The following is a 16,829-nucleotide window of genomic DNA, read 5'->3' on the forward strand; positions in this document are numbered from 1 at the left end:
ATGTTCACTGAAGATATATCTTCAAAATTAATGACAAGGAGGAGGCAGCTGAAGCCTTGAAAGATCAGAAGTGTGCAGAGAAGTGAAAAACATACCAAAAATAAAACCGCTTGTCCCAAAGGGCAGGCTTGTGCAGTGAATTTCAGGATTCAACTACTTGTCTTCAAACTTTAAGGCTGAACATCAGAGCTTAAAAATTACAGAGAAGAAACTTCCATTGTATGGCACCTCTGAAGTTGCAGCTCCTCACCAAAAATCAAGAAGTGCAGAGAAGCCCCAGAAATGAAATGTTCTATATACTGCCTTCCATAAAAAACTTTTTTGATATCTCCCCTTGGACTCAGTTTGGCCTCAGACAGTTTTACCTTGCTTCAACAGACTGGCTTTTCCTAGTGAACACAAGGGACAGCACCAGCACTACATTCAAACCACCAACATTTTGACTTCATTTTTGTCTTTCACACCCTTTGTGCTCACTGTGTGCTTGAATGGGGAACTCAGTCTTGTGTTTACTGCTTTAAAAAGTACTTCTGCATAGTGTTGTTAGTTTCAGCAGCTAACGCATAACACAAGCAGACTAGGCAAGTGTGAAACAACTAGATGTCTGTGTTTGCACTTGCTCAGATTCTGGCATAAGCACAACTGTTCAGACAACTGCCACTAAGTCTGAGACAAAACATAGCTTCTTTATTTACATTTTTACTATTCACTGAGAGCAATGGGAAGCTGCTGACTGGCAACTCCTGATGAGCCAAGACTTACATTCTACACTGTATGTTCACATAGGACTACAACAGGAAAAACTCTCCTACAGCAGTCTTGCATCCAGCAGAGGCACTCCCAGAACAGAAAACTGTTAATGCCTCCCATCCCTGATGATTCTTCGTCTGTGCACAGATTGTCAATACTGCTTCTGGTTATGCCTAACAGTCACCCTGGAACTGAGCTAAGAACACCAATTCACGAAGCACTAACTACCAAGGATGTGTCATCTGGTTGCCAGAAGACTAAATTAAAGAATGAAAATTTTTGTTGCACTTTTTCCACTGATAAGATGTATAGCTTGTGTGGCAACTTTTGCTCAACTTTGTCTCCTCAAAAAGGTAAGGGATGAAGACAAGATACTTTGCTTCAGTTGCTGGCTCTTTTAGTTATTTCCCCTGCAACCTTTGGACAAGTCTTTTTGTCTTTCTGTGCCTCAGTTTCTCCATTCACTAAATACTGGTTTTCTATTCTGAGATAATACAGCTAAAGAAGTGCTGCATATACACAGACAAGTAACTTCATTCTTCATCCGCTTCAAAGCAAAATTTTCATTTTCTTTATGTAAAATAGCCTGAGACTTTCCATTCCTCTGGGTTAAGCTGTTTTTGAGACCCTGCTGCCCCAGCAGCTCACCCACATTAAAAGAGAACTGATGTCATGCAGCCTGGCCTCCAAACACACACCACCTGGACACAGCAACTGCTGCTGCAGCAGTTTAATTCTTGCCGATTGCAAATTTCAGTTCCTCTGGTTGGGTCCTGTAAAAAAAATTTGATTCATACTTTATTTTCCAAATATTGTGGCTTTTCTTGTGCAACTGCTTAAGAAAGATGCACTGGTCCCTATTTTGCAAAAGAATCTCTTATGACACATGGATATACACTGTGTATACAGTGTAACAGACAAAACCAGTCAAGATGCTGTCTGTTCTTTCTGGGCTTTTTTATGACAAGATGCATATTAAGCTGCTTTTAAATGGGAAAGGGAACAGATCAGAGTGAAATTTCCAGATGTACCTTGCTATCCATGATGTTCATATTCTGTATGTAGAAAATGCTTATACTACAAGGCAACAGGCACCTGCTAGAACAGGCTCAGCATTGCCAGCTCCTCCTGGCTTCAGCACCCCACAGGATAAAGTCAGAGAAAAGAGTCCTCAAAAGAAGCTCTACCAGATGCAGTGCAAAATGGAATATCATCCTAAGTAATCTTTCTTCTTATCTTTTCCTCTGCTACTCAGTATAACTGCATAAAACTTCACCAATAAATCCATCCGTAAATGAAAGTTTTATCAGCCTGATCTGTTCACCATGTCAGAATCAAGATGCAGCCCAGTACATTAAATATTCAAAGAGAGAACTAACAGTCAAAAAGAGGAAAACACACATTTCTTCAGGGTATGTTTTGCTTACTGTCAAGAGGAAAGAATAAGAAAGCCCTGCCCCATTTGTCAAACATACAAAAGCTCCAAACCCAACCAACAACAGAAAATAGTCATAAAAAATATGCACAAAATTTGTAAGTTAGAAAAACAGGAACTGCTCACAGATGATTTTTTTAGAGGATCATCATAGTTGATGAATAAAGACTATGTAATGATGTAGTATGTCCACAATAATCTGTTCTAATTTCAGAAATACTGGTCTGTCCTTTTTTGACTTTTTCCATTCTTCCAGAACCAATACTCTCTCCAATTGCATTTAGTTCAAAAGCTTTAGTCCACTTAGTCCGCATTAACCCACTTGTGCTTCTTAATGCTTTTTGCTCTTCCTCACTAACTTCTAAGTGCAGTTACTCTGGCATACATTACTTTTAAGTGCTGAACAGAGAAGGAGGAATGCACAGAAGTGAAAAAAAGTATGCAGTAAGATTATCTGTCCTTGTGCAATGGCTTTGCAATCCACTGCAAGAGAAGGCAATGGTAAACCAAGAATGTGAGTGTAATCTAAAGGCCAGAGGACTGAATGCAGCAGAACTCCAGAAATTCAGTGGTGGCAAAGCTGGGGGTGTGACTTAGTAAAAAGCCCAGCAATACAGGCACTGCAGCGCTAGATACACTGAATTTTGTGTGCCTTGCCCTGTTTAATAACTAAGCTGCAAACTCCAGTGGTACTTTCGTCTTGAATAAATAACTTAATTGGCAAATCCCACTTTAACTATACCTCCCCCTCCCCCCCAAAAAATTACCATTGTCCCATATAGCCTGAAAATCATTATTTATTTAATGACAAGTTTTCAAAACATGTTTTCCTCCTATGTGAGCAAAACACTCATGCCAATGGAAAGAGAGAGATAAGTATTTGCAACAGGAATAGTTTTACACATAACATTTTATAAACTAATGAAGGAGACAAACTCTGGGAAAAGTGTCTTCCCAATACCCATCTCTCCTTTTCCTGTTGTGGGATTATGCTTATGACAACTGAATGCTCATAGCAAACACTTCTACAGCCCTCTTTGGAAGTCTTCCCCCTCTGTTCTTCCTTCATTCTGTGTCCTGTCAACACCCTCTCCTCACAAACAGCTGCTTCCCATCGGAGCTGATTCCTGAGCACAGTGTCAGTAACACAACAGAGACAGAACCACCAGCACTCGGAGGGATATGAGCTAAAAAATTATATGCAAGTGTCCAGTGACTATCATTTGAAGCCTTTGATTTTGCACAATAAAAAGGGAAGTAAATAAAACAGAAATAAACAAGCAGCACTTCATGTGAAGCACTTTCAGTCTGCAATTACCTCAGCTCACAACTGTTGGTAATGACACTCAGAATTACGTAATTAACATCCAGTTCATTTTCACACTGTCCTAAAGTAGTCCCCACCCATTCAAACTGTATTCTCTTTCTGTCTCTTCCTCTACAGGTCAAGAAAATAGAAGACCTCAAGTAACAAGGACAATAAGATCAGTAATGACAAAAATCTAAAGAAGGCTGACAAAACTTCTAGCATTTCTGGCCTGGCACCTGGAATTTTTACATAATAACAAAGCATAGGCTATGAATCCATCGACACCAGCTACCAACACAAAGAAGCACTGGGTCTGAGCACCCACTCTGCCACAGGCATCACTGTTCTACGAGTCCTGTTTTAGCAAGATGTGCAACAGCCTGTGGGGGACCTTGGCCTCTGCCTATACTCATAGGCTAAGAGTGACAGGACATGGGCCTGAGCATCGCAATTCTGTTAGAAAACAGTCAGAATACTTCCTGGCACCCTTCAGCCCAGCCCTGCTCACATTCTCCTAAACAATTCTCAGGCATGATGCCAGAGCTAAGATGGGCCAAGGACAATTCCCAATAGACAGTCTGAAAGCACCCATCCTACTTTGAGACTCAGTCCAGTGGTACAAGACCAGATCATGCCAGTTGGCCTCAGGGCCAGAGAATAAAGCCTAGCACTGTTTTGTTTACCACATTTGTAGCCTAAGTCTCTTGCTTAACCATACAGGGCATCAAACACTGATCAGATCTAACAAGACAGATAAACTTTTGCCTCCATGCCTTCTGCTTTGTGACCTACATATTAAATAGCACACAGCCTGCTCATATATACCTACATTAGGTTTGCCCATTATTCCCACAACTATCTGTATTTTGCTTAAGAATCAAGCTTCAGAATCCAAAACATTTTACCAAGTCAAAAGTTTTACAGCCTTCAGTTATTGCCTCTTCAAACAAAATGAAAGGGGCTTCTTCAGCCACCCAATGATGAGGTTAGCAGCAAACGGCTCCCTCTGAGGTGATGAATTCAAAGCAGTTGTCAGATTAGACAGAAAGGCCCATGGGACCAGAAACTTCACTGTGTAGCTAAAACCCACCTAACTCTCCAAGATAAGAACTCACTAAAATGCAAATTCTTATCAGGAGTCTGTCCCCAAAGCAGAGCCCTCCAACACAGACAGGACACTTTGAGTATCATCAGTGCACTCCTCTCATTGTCAGCTTCCTCAGCCTCCAAAATAATCCCCAAATTTGCAACCTTTCAAGTTTTCCACTCTTCCCTGACATGCATTTCCTTCATGTGTCCTATGGCGGGTTGTTCCAAGTTAGTCAAACTACACTATGATGCCAGAAGCATGAGCAGGCAAAACTTTCAAGACAAAAGGGTTATCACTGAAACGACTTACTGAAGATAAGAAAACCTCTGATACTATGTGGATGATGTTGATAGGCTTTTTTTTAAATCCAAGCCCATTCTTTTATGAAAGCTCATTCTATCAAGGTAGTTAGCATCTGACAGCCATCCAGAACTCACAGGTTCAAAACTTCTTCTTAATTAAATTGCACAGATCACAAAGACAAGCATCACTCCTTGGCAACCTCAGTAGTCAGGGTCAGCAGCTGCAAGGGACCTTGTAAGCCTCTCTAAAAGCAGTCCACTCAGGAAGAGGTGGATCGCTGAAAGGTCACACTACTCACATTTGCTCATTCTGACACATCAGGGCAAGACATGTTATCAGAAAGCACATGGATTTGGTATCACCAGTAGTGACACCATTTCACAATTAAACCAGCAGCTTAATTTGTGCAAGTCAAACTCTTAGCCCAACCACATCAAGTTTTACACCTGATACATGCAGCCAAGTAGTTCCCAATACATGCTTGATGGAGCCCTGAAAATACTGGCCTAATACTTAGACAGTGCTAACTACACAACTGACAAATCCCCAGGGAATATATATTCAGCACCCTGCATATGACATTGTTTACTCCTTTTTTCATTTTTCTTTTTAATTAAAGTGTATTACTGAGCCAACTAAACAATGACTAGCCTACAAAGCTTTGTAATGACTAAAAGACAGTGCTTGTTAAAAAAACAAAAGTGGTTTAGGAACCTGTTGGCACAAGAACTGACCACAAGCAAAACCAAAAGTGCAAATGAAAGTCAGGCTAAGAATGGTCACAAAATTTACTCCATGAGTCATGAGACATCAGATAAGTTGCAGCAAGGTATTATCTGAGTGGCTGATATGCTTCCATTAAAATAATTATAACAATGACAGCTGTGAGATTGACCCAATATCTTTACATTAACATAAATGTTCCTTTTAACTCAGTTCCATAGTCCTACCATCTCAGTAACAGCCCTAATCTTGAAATAGTCAAACTGTAGAAATCTATTGCCCTCTCCACAACTCAAAGCTGCATGACACGAAATTGCATCTGTTTCCACATTGTACAGTCACTGCAAAGTCACAGGCAGCTTGTGACAAGTTCTTTGCTAATAGCACTGGGTGAAAAAGCAGGTGGGCTTTTGTACCTAAGCATCATGATGCCCAGAATGGTCTGTATCAGAGGTCCTATTCAGCTTTGGGCAATCACTATCTCTTGACATATGGCTATCAGCTGTGTAAGCAGTGAGTTATTCTTCTAAGGAGGAAAGCTTATTAGGAAGAGTGAAGGAACTATTTTCTCACCACAGAGCTATTTTCTCTTACTCTGGTCTTGAAATCTGCAGTTCAAAGGGAGACAAGGCCTGTTTGGATGAGTGGCTTCTACAGAAGGGTGAAGGAGAGTATGTATGCAGGAGTCAGGCATTTTAGTCCAGATAACCACCCTGAGGTTCTCTCCTAATACCTATCTACTGCAGTTCTGGATGTCCTCTACAGCCCTACTCAACCTCATGTGCAGAAGGCAATGTTAAAGCTTTGACTGGGCTGGGGTAGGCAATCAAGCAGGAGTCTTCATCTACAGTAGTACTTAAATCCAAAGACTTTGCTCAGGTCTTTAGGCACACTGGATGCAACCCCCAGTCTGTGATCCAGCAGGCAAAAATAGTAAAAGGTAGCATTCAGTGCCTGTATAAGAGATGGCTTTGCATTAACTGCACTGCTCCACAATGAAGTCTCTGTAGGTGATTGAGAAATGACATTGTTGCGTATTTCAAATCTTGTTCCTGCCCCTAGCTGTTAAAGGCTGAGAATGCTGCAGTCATTCCAACTGCTAAATGGAACTCTTAAAAATAGATAAGAAACGTGATAACACAGTAATACTTCCAGTCCATCCTTCCAAGAGGCAGGACTGGTTGCTTCAACAGAGATTGAAAACAGCACAAAAAGGCTGTACTGAGACAGAGACAAAAAGAGAGGCAGGGGAGGAATGAATTGAAGTCACCCTACCAGAGGAGGAAGTAGCAGCCACCCAATGCCACAAGCCCAACCCTATTTTTTACACCCTTAATTCAAAGAGCCTTCACACACTCTGGAACAGCATCACCTGTGACTCCACTAATCAAGTGATCATCTCTCAATTCAGAGACTTTAATGTGAATACTGCTTTGTAAATATGGATTAAGTATCCCACCACAATACAAAGACAATGGTAATAACCAGCAGCATTAGTGGACTACACATGATTTCATGTCATCTAAAGCATGGCACAAAATTGCCTATCTGAAAAAGGACTGCAAAGAAATCCTGCCATACAGTCAAGAGAACCATTCAGGACAATTTCACAGACTTGATCCACAAAACAGGATTTCTGCAATTGCAGCAATTGCTATTTGCAAATGAAAGAAAAATCTTCAGAAACAATGTATTTCCATTTCTCAGTTTCAAGAGTATCTCAAAAAAAAGGAGACAAACTGCATGAGATTTGAAAGTCTTTGCCACAGGAAAGACTTGGTTCAACAAGATCTAAGAGGTCAAATAAGGTTTCTGCAAAGCTTTGTCATTAAACCTCCATTCTGTGCAAGGAAACTGATGGTAGTCTTTGCAGATAATGAAGACCTAGGGGATAAGCAGATATACATGGGACAGCAGTACTCTCTTGATGCGACCAGTATGGACTACCATTGCACAGACATTTCGAGCCTCACCAAAGTCAAAACATACATCACCATTTATATCCTAAAACGTACTACAACTGTACAAGGCCTTTACCAAGAAAACTTTTTGCAGGCTGTGAAGCCATTTAAGGCTGCAAACAATAACAATAGAAAAGGGATTCTACAGCTGGAAAGAAGAGGTAAATTCACACACAGTCCCTTAAATCTTCTTGCAACTGCCTGAAGGAAACAGTGGGCAGGCACAGAAATAAGTAATTTCTCAAAAACTTCATCTGTCACAACCCATCTGGATGCCCACAGGCAGACACTGCACTTGGGAGATGCTGCTTTTTCAAGCCTCAGATACCCTCTCAGTGTGGGATGCCTTTGGGCCTGCCAGGATCTAAACACAGGAAAGCTGACTAGAAAACCCATCACTTTCTTCGCCTGGAGGAGGGCTCAGTGTTGCCCTTCCAGGGTACACCCCAGAAGTCTAAATACTAGATTGCTCCCATAAATCCTCTATGCAGACACCTAGTCACAGTCACTGGGAAAAGCACCGAGTTGTCCTCAAATACAGGTACAAACTCAGATAAACCCTTCTCAAGGCTCCTATGCTACAATAATATTCCCATACAAAATATATGAAGTAATCCATTCCCTCACTCAACACTGCCTTGGGAGAATCTTGTTGCCTGTATTTTGGACACTAGGGTTCAAAAAACATAAAGATTAGAGAATCCAGATAATAGCACAGGAATTATCAGAGGCAAAATTATTTTTACCAGATAATAGCACAGGAATTATCAGAGGCAAAATTATTTTTATAAAAACAGTAAATGTTTTGACAATTTCATCAAGAAAATTTAGTCCAACAAAGCCATCTAAACACCAGGGTTAACCATCAGAAATGACCCTCCTATCAGATCAGAACATGATAGGATGGTTCTCAAGAACCTCTGCAAGACTGTTTTTCATGATTCCGATATAAAATTGCAGAACCACATTTCCCACACGTGTAAAGCAGTACTCCTGCCCATGGGACAAACACCATGTGATCTGAGACGTGGAAAGCTAGCAAAGCTTTCAAGGTTTTTCTCTTCCTATATTTAGGGACAAACAGGCTCCCATAATGTGTACCGGTTTGCTTCCTGCAAAAGTCAGCCAAAAAATTGTGTAAAAATCAAACATGCATTCAGCTGTGTGCAGAAACTCAATTTCCACTGTGATAGCAGATAGTTTCACTTTTTGATTCACATGCCCTTTCCTACCAAAGCCCAGAGTCTCCATCCCTCCCCTACCCTCACCGAGCTCCATGACTGCTACTCCAAGTAAGATTTGTTGCAGAGGCACCAGCATGGCGCTAGGAAAGCACAGGGCAGCCAAATTCTCCCTCCCCTCAGAGATCCCAACACATGTTCAGACAACAACTGGCATCCCCGAAGTGAGAGGGAGGGACAAATGGCAGAAGGGCTGATTGATGATATTGCTGCAATTGAGAGGAGGGAGAGATGCAGAGCCAGAGGCAGGTCAAATACCTCCTTCAGAAGGATGTAATGAGACCAAAGTAAGTCTGAGACAAAGGCTAACAAGGGTCAGATGTACACCAAGCTAGAATGAGCTAACGGAAGCAAAGAGAAAGGAGTTTTAGTTTTCACCTGTGTGGCTATAAACTGGTGAAACTACATAAGGGGTTTCCTCATCTTTTCTCATTGTGGAGATTCTGAGAGAGTGCAAAAACAACTAAACAGCTTTGCTCATATGAAAGATCTGCTGTACTCCTATATACCTTTGATTTGTAAAGCCTCACTGCAGAAGGCATGGGCTGGTCACACAATTCTCCAAGTGAAAAACGAAGCTCAGACACACATCTCAGAGTGGAAAAGAACCTGGGAATTCTGCATCCTCCATCCCTGCTCTTAGACCCGTGCCTCATTAACAGGATTCTACAGACTACAGGCTCAGATGAATGAGTATTTTCAGAGCTTTCTCTTTGCTTTATTTTGCTTTTCTGTTTTTCACTTCTGCTTCACATTATACATCCAGACTGTTTTCTCTCTTTGTACCCAAAGCAAAAGAACCTTTTAATCTGTTTGCATTTCAGCCCCTAGCAGCTGATTTTGCACTACACTTAGTCTGAATAGAAAACCCTACTAGCAGAATTCCAACCCTAAATATGCAAGTCATAACACAAGCCCCTAAAAACTCATTAGCATTTATGTTTTGGTAATGTTACAGCTTCAAACTTTGCTTTAACACCAGAAGGGTTACAAACATACCATGTAAAATGAAAGCTGTGATCTTCCTCAGTTTACATATGTCAGGAATGAGGCTTTTAAGATGCTCTTGAGTGTTAAGACTCAACAGGAGGAAATCTTGATCATTTGCAATCTAACAACTGCCTACAGTTGACTGCATGTGACCAACTGACCCAAAACACAGAACAGCAAAGCTAATTTAGATCACTTACAAATTTCCTTTTCCATCTCTTTCCTCTCCCTAATTGCTCTTTTCGCTGTCTCATAACAGAGCAACATTCCCCCACCATACGGTTCACCTTCTACAATCAGTTTATCTGCATCTACTGAGGGTGAAACAGGCAGAGAACAGGGTAAGACAGGAAACCACACCTTGCAGCTGAGACAAATGGTCTGTTTGCTGCTCTGAGTATGAGAGCCCTAATTGTGGATGCAAACGAGATTGTGAAATATGGCCAAAAAAAAAAAGCCTGTGATGCTTATGTTTCAATATGGGTGGAGTGCGAACTCAGAGATACTACATCTATTACAACTACAAGCAAGAAAAGGGAGCATAACATAAATATTTTGAGTCTGTAGGATGTGGGTTTATTTATCTGATGGCACGTGTTCTAACATAACATATTGATTAGATGGAAAATAACTTCTAGTCTTCATATAAAAATAAAGGATGGCATAATATTAAAACCTAAACATAGCTCTGGTGCAATTATTTCTCTAACTTGATACCAGTCTGATAAGGACAGTTCAGCTTTCATACTGTTTTCATGTCTGCACAGACCACACAAATTGCTCAAGCTAAAAGTACATCCTGGCATTCTGACATTAAAATTTACAATTTGGTGGTTTGTCTCTGGAAAGATGAAAGAGCAATATTTATATACAATGTGGAGAACAATTTGGCTTTACATATTTGTAATTACCTAAGTTGTGGGAGCTGCACATGCAGGTTCGAGCTAAGTGTTCAGTGAAATTAGAGGATAGAAAAAAACATGTATGTAACAAAATACCTACCTTTGCAACCTGGTGTATTGGGTAATTACTGTTACTACACCTTCTCATGTAATTCATATGATTATACCTCCAAACTGATAAACCAAACCTTTAAATACTGACATCCACTGATGTGTACCCACTATCCAATGTATTTTTAGAATGATAGTCAATGAGTATGTCTGAAATTGCTCTGGGTTCCTGTGTTTCCTTACCTCAAAGCTGTTCTTTAAGTACTGCAGTGTTAGTATCACAGATTTGACTGAGATTCTGTGGAATGACCATGCAGCATTCAAACAAACCACAACCTTTCCTTTTTACAATGAATTGCCTATGACTCTTCCATATGGATTGACAACACAGTCAAGAACAGACACCTACAGAATGAGTTAGCTTAAGGGCTAAAATACACAAACATTGCACCTCAGTACCCAAAGGCTACTGTCAGCCATGTATTCATGTGCCAACCTGCATGCCACCAGACAGATGCTTTGACATCTACCCAACTGGTCACTCAAACTAAATTATCACCTGGTTTAATTTTGGCATGTAGAAAAGAAATATTTATAAGATCACATATAAAACATTTCTACATAGCTGCAGAGAGTTGAAAGAGGCTAAAGGATTAACTGAATCATGAAGTCTGGAAACTGAAAATCCTTATGGTTTATGATCTTACCGGAGACTTATAACAGAATTATCTGCCTTTATCTCTTTGAAGTTTATCTTACTGCATCAGTAACATTTAGTAAAGTTCCATTAGCTTCTAACAACTTTTCACTTTGCTTCTTATTTGACCAGTAGTTCTTTAATAACATTGGCAGCAGTACATTTCATCCATTCCCTGTAGTTCTCCCTGCTGCTTAAAAGGTTTGGCTGTGTAATGAACCTTTACTAAAGTTAGTAACATATCTGCACAACTGCAGTATTACCTATTAATACTCCTGATGTACACAGCATTTCTTCAAGGAGGATTTCTTATTTGAAACATCATACCTGCCTAACAAAATGGCAGACAAGACAGGACACAAAGCGGCATGTGCATATTCATCGTTAAACCAGGAACTTCAGGTCATTAGCTGTGAGGTGGTAGAAAAGGGTCTGCCCTCTCTCAGTATGGTAACTGCTCATTTTTTGGCTCAATGTATGAAAAGTAAAGATATCAAAATCATGATATGCATATGAGTATCATATCTGTATTGTATTAACACTTAATATAAACTCCAGAGTCTGTTTTACAAAAATAGCTATATCCCTTCAAATTCATCATCTAGTGAGATCTGGAAAAACCCACAAAGAGAAGCTACTCAGTTTCATTCTCTCAAAGTTCTGATACATGATACTGTAACATAACCTATCAACAGGAGTACCAGAAACTAAACAGGAGCAAAACTGACTAGGAATGCCTTCTTGTGTCCAAAATTTAATGGAATAAAAATGTTACAACCAACATACACACTGAAAGATTAACTGTACTAAACCTAACAGACTGAAAAGCCTAATTTAGCTGTAGTGGCATGGGACATCCAAGTTAAATTTACAGATAAAACTCCATATGTATCAGAATTACTTAAGGTATGAAATATAACAGATTCTAAAGATTAATTTCAATTAAATAAATATCTGGAGCATTTTTATTAAATGAGCACAAAACTCACAGCAAAGTGTTCTTTGTGGTGACTAACACAATTTTTATTGTGGGAAAAGAGAACTCCACCTTTTATAACTTTAGTGATACCCACTTTACTAATCTACGGAAGCAAAGTAAGGACCACAATCTTTTCAGCTAAGCAAAAAAGGATAGAGTCCTTATGTTTATAGCAAACTTACTTTTGCTGTGGCTTCGGGGGAAAACGTTTCTAAGCATACAAAAGCCAAAGAAAAATGAAAACTTTCTTTTGACATGGTCGCATGTTAGTTTTCTAAAAAGGACCAAAAATACTCTGAATAAATCAAAGTTACTTTGATTTATTTGCAAACCCATAGTATTAAATACTTTAGAGATTCTTTTACATTACCAGGGAAGACAGGAAGCTGCTGCTAGCAAGCAACCTCAGTGTTGTGAAAAAACCCATAGAATTTAGTTGTTTGCTTTTTAAGACATTGTTTATTGAGAATTCTTAATGAGGACTACTGCTTCAATAGCAAATATTTAACAAAGAGCACAAATTCCCTTACCTAACCTTTTTCTAAAGCACAAGTGTCCCATCCCACTTAGAGAAAACTCATTCTGATGATAGAAAGATATGAGATTTAGCTTTCCTTTATTTACCAAAGCTATTAAAGTTTCTTAAGCAAAGGAATCTGTACCCTGCAAATCTCTCCTCTTATGTTTGACAGGAACAAGTTTCCATAAAATCTGGGACAACAATTTCAGTACACTATTAAAAAAACCCTTAACATCACCCAGCCACACTTGAGTGTTAACTAGGTGCATTATCCCAGAAAGTGTAATAGTTCACATTTATTTTGCACTGGGTAAGTGCTACTCAGAGAACATGAGATGGTAAGAAAGAGACCCATGGGGCAGGAGCAGCAGTTCCTAGGCAGTAACATCAGAGCACTCAGAAAAACAAACTAATGGGTATAAAGTGGACTTTATCTGTGAGGCCTAAGTAAATTTGAGACTACAGTGTCCCAGTGCTGCAGCATTACTTTCATGAGTGTCATAAGGCAAATTTTTTGTCCTATAACTGCCTGTAATTCGAGTGACTATATAATGATAATTACCATTGCACGTCATGTTAGCTATCCAATGCGGGAGGCAGGGCAGAATTCTTTCCTTTGTGCTATCTTGTTAGGAAGTATTAAGTTATGGCCATCCACCAAATTTAAGCAGAAAGTGTTTCTTACGCCAAACTTCATTTTTAAAAATTTCCACCCCCCACTGTTCTTTTTACTCTCACATACTGCAGTAGATCCTCATTCTCCTTTCCCTGGTGCTAACGCCATTCAGCTATCTGAACGCAGTTGTATAGAGATTCAGTCCATAAGAACTAGGCCAATGACTGAAGAAACCAACATTTAGGACAGCACATGAACATTCAACACATGCTTAAAGTTAAGCCTGTGTGTGAATGCTGTTCCAAACCAAGGCCTAGAGATCGGCAAGATCCTGTCCCTCAGTGCTTTTTTCAAACATAATTACCAAACACAAACTCCATGAGGGGGTAGGTAAAGCTGCACTATCAGAATCAACCTCTACCAAGACAATACTACAGGCAATCTACATCTAGCAGCTAGTAACAATGTGACTGTGAAGGGCTCTGACTGTCTGCAGTGCCATCCTGAGACCATAACCAAGCGGTACTCTGTGAGCATCTCCTGCCATTACCTAAGGCATGTTACTCACTACTGTTCTCACGAAAACTGCCAAGTTAATGAACATAAAGACTTGTTTTGTTACCTAACATATGGAAATCCCATTAGTTAACACTGTAAATGCATTCTGCTGTAAGAACTGAAGCTAAAAATACACACAGTTTGAATCCACAGTCCAGCCTGCAGCTAAGAAAATCTCAAATTCAGTACTTAGGACAGAGGAGTTTTCTGAGGGTTTTTTGGTTTGTTTTGTCTGTAGGGTGGGGCTCTTCTGCAACTTGCAGCTTTTTTTAACAATCTCCTCACACAAAGACAGAATCCCAGTTCTAAAGAAAGCCAACTGGCACTTCAGTTGGAAGCTTTCTGAAAGACTAAGTTCAACTATTTGAGAGAGAAAAGGAGGATTCAAGCAGAGACTAGGTCATAAAGCAACCACATCCTTTTCATTTATCTTTTATGCTGGACAGTTTGCCACTTGGGTGAATCTGAAAAACACTTCAGACAAACTGATTTCCAAAAACAAACAAAAAGCTTGCCAGAAAGATAGGTCAAAAAGGGTCCAGGGTCTAAACCCATTTAGATGAAATCAGGGTTTAGTACTTATCTAGCAAAACACCAGAAAGAATTTCTGCCCTGTCCAATCTTTTAGAAATCTCTGCAGAGACTTCCCTTGCTTTGATTCTTGATCTCTATGTGATCAAATAGTTTCTTCTTCTTTTTTATGGCATATCTGTTATCTAGTAACTTTTACTGCAGGCTCTTCTAGTTATTTGCAGGAGTGTGGTGGTATGCTGATGAATTCCACATCTAGAGCCCATATAGGAAAAAGGAAATATCCAGATGGAGTTTTACTTCTGAACTAGTCCGTGGCTAATTCCAGAGGCGGGTATAATTGTCTCCACATGCACAGACACACCCGGCCCATTCACATACTTATGTTTACCGTTAGAGAAAAACAAACCAAGAAAAAAAAAAGGAATATAAAATTTATTTATAAATAACAGGCAGCAAGGGTAGCGTTTCCAGGTGGGTGTAACAGCAACTTCTAAACAACAACAACAAAAGGGAAGAGGCGTTCTGAAAAGCAGCTTCATGTCGGGATCGGTCCCTGTCACCCCCCAGCGCGGCGGAGCCACACGCGCAGCGCTCCCCCGCCCAGCGGCCAGGGCACCGCCGGGATGCTGCGGGATCCGGCGCCTCCATCGCCCCGGCCTCAGAGCTTTCCCTCACCGGAGGGGAAAACGCGGCTGCTGGCGGCCCCTCGCCCCCTCCCTCAGAACTCCCCCTCGGCGGAGCGGGCCCGGCCTCAGGCACTTCCCTCAAGTTACTGCAAGCGCTGCCGCGCCGCCGGGACGCACTCGCAGCCCCCGGCCCGCCCGGGGAGGAGCCGCTCCGCTCCGGGCCACCCGCCCAGCCCCCCTCCGGTGCCTCTGAGGGGGCTTCCCCGCCCGCGCCCCGCGCCGCCGCTCACCGACTGCAAGAAGTGAAGGGTCCCCACGTAGTCCCTCTCGGTGCTGAGGATCTCGTTGAGAACGCAGAGGCGGAGGCGCAGCTGGCGGTCGGTGTCCTTGGGGCAGCCGGCGGGGTCCGCCGCGCTGGGGGCGGCGGGTGGCGGCGGCGGCGCCTCCATAGTGGCTGCCACGGGGCGAGGCGTTCCGCTTCCCCGCCGCTCTCCTCAGGAGCCCCCCATGGCCGCGCGGTGTCCGGCGCAGCGGGGCAACGGCCCCCCCCCTTGCCGCCCCCTCGGCCCTGCCTCGCGCGCGGGTAGCGGCGCTACAGGGGCCGGTCGCTGAGGGGAACCCGGCTGCGGGACATGCCGGGGCAGCGGCGCGACGAGCGCTCAGCAACGAGGCAGCGCTGAATGAAGAGAGAAGGGAAGCCCCGGCGGCGGGGAGGGGAAGGGGGAGCGAGAGGCGGGCGGGGAAGGCGGGGCGGGGAGGGGGAAGGCGGCGGAGCCCGGCCCCTCGGGGCCTGGCCTGGCCGGGGCAGCGGCGGGCAGGGGGGGGCATAAGGCGAGAGCGCGCGGGAGGAGGGGGTCAGAGGGCGTGGGCGGGGCGGCGGGAACGCGGGCTCGGCTCCCCTCAGTGCCGCCCGCCCGCCGGCGCAGAGCCGCGGTCTCCCACCCGGTTCCCCTTATGCCCCCCCCTCCCGCCTCAGTGCTCCGCAGAACACTCCTCGCACAGCCGCGGCTCTCACACCTGCCTCGCAGCCACCTCAAACCTGCGCTCCCTCATCCCACACAGACCCCGTTCGCCTGCACTACACACACACACACTCACACACACTCTCACTCACACTCACACACTTCCCCCCCTTCACGCGTTCGCACCCCTATCTCACACACTGCATTCGCACAGCACACCCGGACACTGGACTCAGACCCCACACACACCACAGTAGCACAGCACAGGTTGATGAACGCAGCACAGCTGCTTGCACACACACAGAATTGCGCTCAGGGTGATGGAGCCCTCTCATCTGCACAGCACTGAGGGGTGGGTGCGCAGACACAACTGATACGTCAATAAGTAGATATAAACCATCGCAGACTGCTATGCCAACAGAATATATACATCAAATGTAAGTGTTTTCAGTGCTATAATCAAAAAACATGTTCGGGGGTTTTAAGCTGGTTGTAACTGCTTGCGCAAAGTGAGTGCGAGGAGGGTAAACCACGCAAAACGAGACTTCAGTCCTGCTGCAGTTCAGTGCTGCTCCCCCAACT

At 42.7% G+C, this 16,829-nt stretch overlaps 1 protein-coding gene across 3 annotated transcripts in view; it reads right to left on the reverse strand.

Moving 5' to 3' along the window:
- Nucleotides 1-16,006, reverse strand: part of PREX1 (phosphatidylinositol-3,4,5-trisphosphate dependent Rac exchange factor 1) — a 150,713-nt gene extending 134,707 nt beyond the window's left edge. For 2 of the 3 annotated variants that reach the window (XM_061441548.1, XM_061441547.1), the window contains exon 1: nt 15,576-16,006. In XM_061441548.1, the coding sequence (XP_061297532.1) occupies nt 15,576-15,734 (159 nt within the window). In that variant the 5' untranslated portion in view covers nt 15,735-16,006. The remainder of the gene's footprint in view (nt 1-15,575) is intronic. The other variant, XM_061441546.1, reaches the window with a different exon arrangement.
- Between the last annotated feature and the right edge of the window lie 823 nt (nt 16,007-16,829).

Source organism: Pezoporus flaviventris, unplaced genomic scaffold, assembly GCF_033815535.1.
Source record: "Pezoporus flaviventris isolate CSIRO_AGI_PZ_B2104156 unplaced genomic scaffold, CSIRO_AGI_Pfla_v1 ptg000213l, whole genome shotgun sequence".
Taxonomy (NCBI): Eukaryota; Metazoa; Chordata; class Aves; order Psittaciformes; family Psittacidae; genus Pezoporus; species Pezoporus flaviventris.